The following is a 10,550-nucleotide window of genomic DNA, read 5'->3' on the forward strand; positions in this document are numbered from 1 at the left end:
TTGGGTCTCACTGCTTTTCTCTGAATTCTCTCCATTGATGCATTCATTTTGCACAGATTGCCCAGAACTGAGAATTCATCCCAGGAGCTTTGGTAGTGACAAGCAGAGCATGTGGATGACTGCAGCTTGCTGACTATCCTCTGGACTGTGCATCCCAATAGGATGTTTGCATTTTTTGGTAAGGCCACATTCACCACTCACTTTCAGTCTGTGATCTGCTGTAAAGTCACAGTGTTTGTCCTAGTTCTTGCTTGTTCTCCATCTGGTATTTGTGTTTTTGCTCATATTGCCTAGTGTATTTCTTTCTCTCTTAAGTGTCCCTCTGACTTTTCAAACCATTACTGGGTTTGTTGAGATCATTTGAATTTGAACCCTGACCTCTGGTTTGCTTCCATTTTCTCTCCGCTCTAACACTCCACAAATAGTTACGTTGTTATTACTGAGAAGATTGAACACGACTGGACCAGCACAGATCCATGAGATAATCCTTCCACTTTGAACCATTGGCTGGTGAAGTTTTTGCATCAGTTTGTACCCTCTCTGTAGCAGCTTTGTCTGACCTAATTTATAGCATATTTAGAGACACAGAATCATAGAAGAGTTTGGTTTTGAAGGGACCCTGAAGATCACTCAGTTCCAGGTCCCCTGCCATGGGCATGGACACCTTCCAGTAGACCAGGCTACCCAAAACCCCATCCAACATGACCTTGAACATTTCCAGGGATGGGGCATCCACAACTTCTCTGGGCAACCTGTTCTAGTGCCTCGCCACCCTCACAGTAAAGAATTTCTACCTTATGTTCAATCTAAACTGGTCCTCTTTTATTTTAAGGCCAGGTCCTCTTGTCCTGTCACTACATACCCTTGCCAAAAGTCCCTCTCCAGTTTTCTTACAGGCTGATATCTTTTAAGCCAATATCTTCAGTCATATTGTTAAAACCTTTCAGAAGCCAGCACAGGTGACAACTACTGTTCTTCCATCTACAACACTTGTCACCCTGTGAGAGGAAAATTACATAGGTTTGAAATGCCTTATCCAAATAGACTCCCATGCCTTAAAAGAATCTTCTTCTTTGACACTGCTTTTCTGAAGTCATTAACTTAGACCATAGTGTTTGCCTCTGTATTTCACAACATGCTCTCTGCCCAACTGGAGACAGAGCCAGGATAAACTGTTATGATGCTTCTTGATTACACCAAAATCCCCAGAAAGAGGAAGCACCGGGGAGAGTCTTAATCTTGGTTCCTGTGTTCCTGGCCAGAGGGCTCTGTTCCTATCTGGAAAGCACAGACATTTATGCACCTAACCTTTCCTAATCTGACTGCTCTATCTCTTGTTAAATTACACTAAAACATTTGTGTTGACCGAGAAATTAGGGCCTTAAATGTTGTCTTAGAGTCTCAAATTACTTTGTAGTTTTTCCCACTGTTCATATGGAGGGGAGGATTGTGAGGAATTCCAATGCATTTGTATATTTGGTAGGCTATAAAAACTCTGAACACAATATGGTACAAGATACAAGAGTGTGGCACAATGCCATAGAAAGCTGCTATCCTCTGCTAGGAGATTATACAAGAAGACTGAGGGACACACCTTCACTATGTTGCAGATTTTTTATTCATATCAAATGTGAAAAGCTTCCAAGCAAAACTTATATATATATATATATATATATATATATATTTTAGATATTTTAGCACAGTAGCTAGACACATTACATATCTCCCCTTTCCTGTAGTTATGCGTACAGATTTCCAAAGCAACCCTAAGCTCTGTCAAACTTGAAGCAGGCAGGTCCCACAGCTCCACTGATGCAGCTTTGGCTGTGACACAACATCTATGAGCCTGAAAGACAACATGAATCCTTGCAGTATTTTTGACCCATTGCTGACACAGGTGCCTCTTGTAGGAAGTCTTATCCACAAGGGAGTGTGACAAGGGAGCGTGTTTAGTTTGAATTAAATAGTAAACTCTTTCTTCCTCTCTCATCTTCTCACAAATAGTTTGATACTGGTGATCATTTATATTATAGAAAATATAAAAAATAATTTAAAATATTTTTATTAATTCTTCACTGAGAAATTGGAAACAAATCCAGCTGTAATGCATTCGCCCCACCCTTCCTAATCCCTGAATGATTGCTCTTCTAATTTTAGTTTTAAAATTTTTCATAACGTATGAGAAAAGTGTATTTAATTAGTGATTTGCTTCTCAAAAGGTAAAAAAAAAAAGCACAGTTCCCTTTGAAAGTACTGTATGAATACTGTCTAACACAGCTTTCCCTCTCTGTAGTGTCTCAGGCACAGTATTATTCCCAATGTTGTTGTGCCCTTTAGTCCAAATAACATTTTCTTGTGCTTCTCATCTGCAGCAGATGGCCAATAGCCAACCACAACATTTTTCATTGAAATGGTGAGGATATGCTCTAATTGCCTCTCTAACAAAGACCTTGATTACATCTAAATTCCAGGATTTCTGAAGGCAATTTTTTCATGGTATCAGCCTATTTGTTTCTGACCGATTATCCCTTCATTGCTAACCTTTCACTCCTTTGTATCCCAGAAAGCAACACAACATCTTTAATCCAAAATGAAAATTAGGCAAGGTAGCAATGTCTTAAAAGGCACAGTTGAGCAATTTATAAGCAGCACAGTGTTTATCAGCATAACAAGTTGCTTCTTGGAGGAAAAGTGGTAAGTGGTGAGGACTTCTTACAAAGCACAATTGCTTTAATAACACCCACACTCTCCAGTCAGACTGTCCCAGCAGGTGACAAGGGTTCTGTGTAAAACAACAGCAAATCTGTACATTGGGCACCTGGATGTCTGTGAATTCACTTTACAGGAATACAGTTGCTCACAAATTGAACTTCAAGGAGATGGACAAGGGAAGTTCAAAGCTGTAGGAGACTCTATATTCTCTGCTCCGCTCCATGTGGAAAAGACTGGGATACAGGGTCCAGCATTTCAGGTTTAGCTATATACACCAGCAGGAGATGTTTCTTATCACAAATTGCCAAGTTTTGCCCAGTCCAAGGAAATGGCTTTAGTCCATGGAGACCAGATGCAGCTTTCATTTGATTTCAGTTCTCCCCATGGGAGCACAGGGGCTGAGAGGAGCTCTTACCTTGACAGCTTGCTTCTCCTTCCCCTGCAGATGTCAGAGAGGGCAGAGGCAGGGAATGCTGCCAGACCTGCAGGAGGATGAATACCCCATGCAGGCAATTTCCACCATCCCAGGAGATGCAGGTGAAACAGAGCCTTTAAAAACTTACAGAAAGAGCGACCGATGGGAGAGGAATCTGAGTGTGGTGCTCCAAACTCAGCCAGGACTTCATTGTCTGGGGTGGCTGCTAGATCAAGCTGATTGCTTTAAATAATGCTATTTATACACCAGCATCTGACTGCCAATATTTCTAGGCTAAGCCCATACACAAGCTAGGAAAATAGCAAGTGGACTTGCTTGTCAATGTAAAAGTAGAGTTCAAGACACAAACATTGTACCTCAGCCTAGATGTTCATTCCTGAAGTATCTGGCCTGTATAAAAAGTTTAAGAAAGCAGAAAACTAATTTGCAGTAAGACATGAAGAAGACCTTGAGACTAAAAATTCATACTCTTCTTAAATTCTCCAGGAGACCCCAAGGACTGCTTTACAGACAGCAGTAGCCCAAAGTGCTTCATTGCTATGCTGATATGTACCACCTGCCCTATTGTTTTTGCCTTCAACACTATCAGTGCTGCTGCACTTATCCTGTTTTGGAAAATGTCCAGCTCTCATGACATTTTCAAGTGACCTTTGCATAGAGTGAAAGTGCCAAATACTAGGCTCCTAAGCAGCATATCTGTATTTAGTTGGGAACTTAAAACCCCAAAGCTATCATTATTTTAATTTCAAATCTCTGGAAAAATAAATGCAACTAAAATTTTCTTTAAAAGAGGAAGAGAGAGATGAGTTATGTCACAGAAATGGAGACAAAAGTAAATAAATAAATGAAGAGTAGGTGAGCAGTCCTTTGTTTTTATTCTGTTACTGTTTCCAGATCCGGAAAAACTATAGTTTGTACTGAAGTAAATGTTTATTTCCTTTGCCTAAGGAAATAAAAAAGCTGAAAACAAATATTCTGTTGGAGAGGAGATTTTGCGTTTAACTTAAAAAGAATTTACAGGTTGCATCAGGATAAGCCAAGGCAATACAGAGCTTGTTTGCAGCAGTATCTTCCCCCTTGCCTGTGGCCCAGGGGTGGGAGGTGAGCTCTGCTTAAAAGGCTCTGGACAAGTTCCAAACACCAGGCTGGGGTGAGCAGCTCCTGCAGCCTCACTGGGACTGTGTTGTGCTGCAAGGGAAGGGAATGAAGAAACTGCAGAGCAAAAATCCAGATTCACAAGTCCATTTCAGGCAGATTCTGATCTGCAAGATATATCTCTTTTGCTGTCTGTTAAGAGACTAGGAGAATAATCTGGAGGGCCATGTATAATGAGAGTTCACACTGAATGACTGTTCTTATGGAAGCCTGGTAGAGCATCTTCACTCAAAATATGTGATTACATTCTATTTGCAAAAGATGATACAAGAGGCATCATTCTGCCTCTATTCCTTGCTACAATCACTGAGGACTTGGAGTCACAGAAACTCTGACACTCATAGAGGTGAGTTTCAATAGTAAGGTTAAAGATGGGAATTTGTCCTTTCATTTAGGTTAGAAACCAGGATAAATTTTTCTTTAAAACTGCTGTCTATAAATCTCACAGCTTTCTCTCACTGCTTGTATTTTCTAGGATTCATCCTGTTTCCCTTCTGGCAGCTGCCTGCAGTTGCACTGCATCTGCATAAAAATGTATGCAAAGCTGGGCCCAGATTCTGGCTTTTCCAGTGGTGGGTAGAGAAGAAATGTGACCTTTATATCTTTCATTTGCATATGATATCCATCTCTTCACTCTCTGCCTGTCTACACCAGTTTAGATTCTGACATCCAGGATCTGCCTTAACCTTGAGAATTTGTGTTTTGCCTGTAGAACCAGTAGGCAAAGGTTCCTAATGAGCCAAAACAAACACGTGAGCCTCTCACCTGTGCTTTAACCCCACAGAGGAGGCAGGAGCTCTGTGTGATGGCAGAGGCATCAACACAGGGTGAAATAACAGGTGTAGAGTCAATGTGGCAGTGATACTGGCACTGGCCAGTGGAAGCAAATATTAATAACGTGGTGAAATAGGTTTCTGGAAATTTAGATTTGCTTTTTCTCTTTTTTTTCCTTAGACAAAAGCAGAGTAAGTGTAGTAGAAGGAATGAACACTTTAGCTACTCAGTTAGACTTGACAGCAAACTCTACCCAATGCAACTCCTCTGTGTGCTTAATATTAAGCATCTTAAATACTGTGCTGGAGGTAATTCATTGCTGAGCACTTTTTAAATGAAGCCCTCTAGCCTTAGGACTTCTGGAGTTCATTCACACCTGATCCACACTTTGTTTCACAGGTTTATCTGCTCTTTTGGCAGACAAGTATGGAATATATTCAAATTTTCTTCCCCTCCAGTATCTGTTTCCTTTCAAATAAATGGCAGTATATAAATCCTGTCACTAAAAGAAGTATAGGATGAGTGTGAAATAATGATGTACAAATATATATAACTATAAGGCTACAATGATATATCGTACTGAAAGCAAAAGTTATTGTGGTAAAGATAATTTTTTCCTATAGGAGCCATTCAGCAATAATGTCTTTTGCAGGAAAAAAATGTTGAATCCAGGAGATTATATTTTCACACGTATCAAAGAAGCAGTGTTAACCCTCACTCAGATATGGATTACTTGTGTTTCACCATTTTACTCAGAAATAGTCTGACTTTTTGTACAGACACTATCAACAGAAAAGATAGTGCCAGTCAAGAAAGTAAATGGAAATCATTCACATGGAGCCAAACACTTTATTTTCTGTGTTGAGAAGTTTTTATTGGATCACCACAATATTTTGGATTAGTTACACTATGGCTCTGAAATATCAAATTATGATGTAGTCATTTTCCCAATTAAAAGGAAACAAAATAAAGAAGCACAGTGCATCAGGCTTTGGCCACTGAACTAAGCCAAGGTTTCAGAGCCAGTTCCAGTCCAGTGCAGAGAGGGAACTTCTTCACACTCTTTCATAAACTCTAGTGCAGACAACCCCTTTCACGGCACATTCCTAAGGCATAAAGGAAAATATTAACATAAACCTTTTGCTGACAGCACTTGTGTCTGCTACAGTAACATCTGAAGTCAATGAAAATCCAGATGCCATGTTTTATATCTCTACATATTTGCAGAACCTTTATAGCAAACAGCAAAGCTATTTTTATATTGCAAATAGAGTTGTTTCTATTTTAACAGCTTTAAAGTTCATTAAGTGACATTTAATGACGAAAAGATTGCAAAATTAAGCTCAGCTTCCACAAACAAATTTACTTTCCTTGGTATTATTGCTGGCTTGTCAGAAATATTAGCTCTACCTAGTTTTTATATTATGGCCCACCAACACTTTCAAACTTTCATAGTAAGGGGTTTTTTTTGTGCAGAAGCAGAAGTACCCTGGGTATTTCAAAGGTTAGGCTTCTGGCCTAAAAAACTTTGCTCTTCTGAATCACAAAATATTTCTCTTGACCCTCTCACCCCAGTGGCCTTCAGTGCTTGCAGATGAGTCACAGCCACAGGATGCATGTGGACAAAGGCAACAGGATGTTAAAAAAATACTTCCTTGAACTGCAAAAGATGAGGAGTCCTCCACAAACCCAAACGAGGCAAGGGGCAGACAGCAGGATGCTGACAGGAGAGGCACCTTACCTCTCTGCTTTATGAAAAGGGTTTAATAATTAGAAAATCTTACTCAGAAATGCAGCCATGAGGAGAGGCAAAACCAAATCAACCTTCCTACATAGAGGGAAGTTCCATGAGAGCTGGAGATGGACTTTTAACAGGGGTGTGTAATTGCAGGACAAGGGGGAATGGTTTTAAACTGAGAGAGGGGATTAGATATTAGGAAGAAATTCTTTAGTGTGAGAGTGGTGAGGCACTGGAACAGGTTGCCCAGAGAAGATGTGGCCCCATCTGTGGAAATGTTCAAGACCAGACTGGATGGGGCTTTGGGTAATCTGGTCTAGTGAAAGGTGTCCTTGTTTGAGACAGTGGGATCACCTTAGATGATCTCTAAGGTCCCTTTCAACCCAAACCACTCCATGATTCTACATATGAGAACTCAAAAGACAGTCAGAACAAGTTAACATATAAAAGTGTAATGCTGCTGACTTCAAACAAGTTGCCAAATTAAGTTTGACTCCAATATTTAATACTTTAAAAAATGAAGTGAAATCTTAATTTTAATAGTGACCCTTACAAGTGAGGTCCCTAAAATGTTTTGTCTTCCTGGCTTGGCCGAGATAGGGAAAAGGAAAGAGCTGTTTCAGGGACAGCAGTACCCTGCCTGTAAACTTTTGTTTCCATTTCACAGGTTTCTGTTATTTTTAAACCTTATTCCTTTTAAGAACAGTAAAGTTGAGACTAGTAAGTATGCAGTCAATTTATGGCAGGTCTGACAATATAGTCACTTTAAAGACAAGTTGCTGTATGCAACAACATTTATTTCCTTCCAGCTGTTTTCTAAGCTTGGTTTCCTTTTTCTCTCCTTTAATTTGTCTCATTGTTCAAAGAGTAAGCCAAAATTGATAGTCTGCTTAGACAGAACTGTACTGAAGGCTGCATCCTTCTGACCTTTAGCAGTGCACAAGGAATGTGAACTTACCACCACCATCTTCCCATCCACAAGTCTTCTCTTTATCGTGGTCTCTTTGCCATCCCACTTCTGCACTTGCACCAATGACCCTTTCTCCAGGGTTACAACACTCTGCAAATTCCAAGAGAAGAGTTTCAAACTGGCTGAGCTTTGCAGATTAGAGTAGCAATTCCCTTTATGTTCAGCAAGAATACTCTCTGGGATAATGACATGCTCAGTAACATTATATTCAGCATTATGCTGCTTCTTCTTTCAGTGCTTTATTTCAATAATTTGGAAAACTCAAGGAGCACTAAGGAAGTAGGTAAAATTTCCCCTGGTGTTCTTTTTGGAGATGTTCACACCACTCAGAGATCACCAGACCCCTTACCTTGACTTTCCGATCATCTGCTGTTGTTTCATCAAACTGCTGGCCCAGTTTGAAAGAGATGGTTGTATTTTTGAAGGTGCTTTCAGTTCTGATGGTCACTATGTCCCCTTTCATACTGATGATCACATCAGGCCTTGACAGGCCACCTAGTTTCCGGGTAGCTAAGCCCACTCCTAGAAATCAGAAGCAAAACAATTATTATATTCTAGATGCAAGAAACTCAGTAAACTCTCATGATTCTTCAGCTGAAGAATAAGGAAGAGTTTCTTCTTGAATACTTCAATGCCTGATTTAGATGAAACACTAATTTTTTAGATGAGACACTACTGACACAGAGGTGGGAATGGGAACCTCAGCATTCAGGGGCTGAGGCAGCCCCAGCTGATAAAAGTGCACCTTCAGCAAGAAATAAAGATATAAACAATTATAGAGTTATGCACATTTAGCTAAGAAGAAACATGGCTGATTACAAATTGGCATCAATTCCATATAGATAGAATAAGCAGAAAAAATTCAGAGGAAGAGTCTTGGTTCTCATAAAAAATTTTAAAAATACTTAAAAAAAATCCTTGACAAATCTGAGAATTTGTACCTTTGTTAATAGCTGTAAAGAAGAAAATTGACACTGAACTGCCAGTATGCTGGTGCTTGCTCATTAAAACATACTGAAGACTGGATAATTCCTAAGTTGTTATTAACATCCCTTAAGGATCCTTGCATCTAAACCTCAGTGAAAAGTACAAGTATGCTATACAAAAAATGTTGAGGTATAAGGGCTGAGATCTGCAAAGAGCTTCCAGGAAAATCCCATCCCAAAAGCTGTTTGTATTGCCTAGTCCTTTCCAGTCCAGTTCATTATCTACAGGCTGTGAGGCTTGGGGCAAGTAGGAATGAAGCCACTGGTGATGCATTGCTGCCTCATAAAAGCAGAATAGGGATAGCTGGAGTTAGTGCCTTTGTTAATGCTATGCCATGTTCAGATGAAATGATCTATAAAAAAGGGTATAAAGTTATCTGCAAAGTATAAAACTATTTGCAGTAATTATTCCATACTAAGCAATTCCATTCAGATGTTCAGAAAACTATCTGCAGCTAGACTTCCCTCCCACATTCAGCCTGGCTAATTAATTAACTGCAATTTTTTTGTTATTCAGTCTAACATTTCAAATAAAGAAAATCAGTGAATCATTCATATAGCAAAAACAATGCAGTAGCTGACTGCCTATGCATTTGGCATACAGGAATGAAGCCAGCATTAAAATGAAAAACAATGTTTAATTTGTTGCATTTCTGGCGTTCTTCAGTAACAGATAGATTCATTCATAGTATTATGTCTGAAACTACAGTGTCATGAGACATCAGCTCCATTATATATTGTAAATTTTCATAAGTCACAAGTTTAATAGAGCAAAAAAATTAAAAGAGGAAACATAAAAAAATTTGTATCTCCATAGATTACTCTTGTGACAGAAAAGCATATTAGATCAGTTCATATTAGTTAGAGGGAAATAAATCTGTAATAGTAATTCATCACCTATGTTTTACAATTTAGGTGCTAAAGAAAAGAAATTAAATTATGTTCGAAGAGTAATTAAGTGCTTTTTGGCCAGACAGAAGGCACCATCCGTGAGCAGAACCTTCCCAAATGAAACTTACTCACAAAAAAAACCCCCAAAACCACCAAAAAACAAACCCAGAGCATTTCTCACCCAACTCTTTCATATAGTCATCAAAATTTTCGCTGGAGACAAGTTTCCAGGTTCCCACAAATCGGTTACACATGGTGCAGGCTTTGTGAGGCGCTGGTCCTGCAGAGAGGCAGTGTCCCCAGAGCTCTGGGTGGCAGACAGAGGCTGAGATGTAGTGGCCTCCCTTTAAAGAGCTCCGTGCCTGTGGGGCTTGGCCAGTGGGGGAGGCAGCCCCAGGCAGACAATGTGCATTTGTCCAAGGAGCTGTGACAGTACCAGGGCTCTGGGTGACCCTGCCTTTGCTTCCCTTAGAGACTGCAGCAGGGCACGAGGGGCACGTGGGATGGGGATGGATGGGGATGGGGATGGGGATGGGGATGGGGATGGGGATGGGGATGGGGATGGGGATGGGGACAGGACACTGCCACTGCACCCGCAGAGCGGTCAGGGCACACTGCAGTGGGGAGTCAGCAACAAGAGACGAGTGCAGGAGCACTGCCTCCCTACAAAATCCAGTTCTGACTGTCCTCCCAATGTCATTCTCCTGCTGTCACCATATAGAACAGAAATTCATAACAATCATCTGATCCAATGCGTGACCAATCCAGGGCTGACCAAAAGTTACAGCATGTTGTTAAGCCATTGTCCAAATGCCTCTCAAACCTGGGGCTTTGATCACCTCTCTACAGAGCCTGTTTCAGTGAATGACCATTCTCTCACTAAAGAAG

At 40.3% G+C, this 10,550-nt stretch overlaps 1 protein-coding gene and 1 long non-coding RNA gene across 2 annotated transcripts in view; both read right to left on the bottom strand.

The window, feature by feature from the left end:
• LOC306799400 overlaps positions 1-3,397 on the bottom strand; it is a 30,059-nt gene extending 26,662 nt beyond the window's left edge. Inside the window, exon 1 of the long non-coding RNA XR_013773593.1 lies at positions 3,128-3,397. This is a non-coding gene — a long non-coding RNA (uncharacterized lncRNA). The remainder of the gene's footprint in view (positions 1-3,127) is intronic.
• Positions 3,398-5,948: 2,551 nt separating this feature from the next.
• Positions 5,949-9,982, bottom strand: LOC306799522 (myelin P2 protein). Its single transcript, XM_079300669.1, has 4 exons — positions 9,844-9,982; positions 8,135-8,307; positions 7,774-7,875; positions 5,949-6,183 (listed from the first exon to the last, which is right to left on the bottom strand). The coding sequence occupies exons 1-4, from the start codon at positions 9,914-9,916 to the stop codon at positions 6,133-6,135; spliced, it is 399 nt and encodes a 132-aa protein (XP_079156795.1). The 5' UTR covers positions 9,917-9,982; the 3' UTR covers positions 5,949-6,132.
• Between the last annotated feature and the right edge of the window lie 568 nt (positions 9,983-10,550).

Source organism: Erithacus rubecula (assembly GCF_903797595.1).
Source record: "Erithacus rubecula genome assembly, chromosome: 3".
Classification (NCBI taxonomy): domain Eukaryota; kingdom Metazoa; phylum Chordata; class Aves; order Passeriformes; family Muscicapidae; genus Erithacus; species Erithacus rubecula.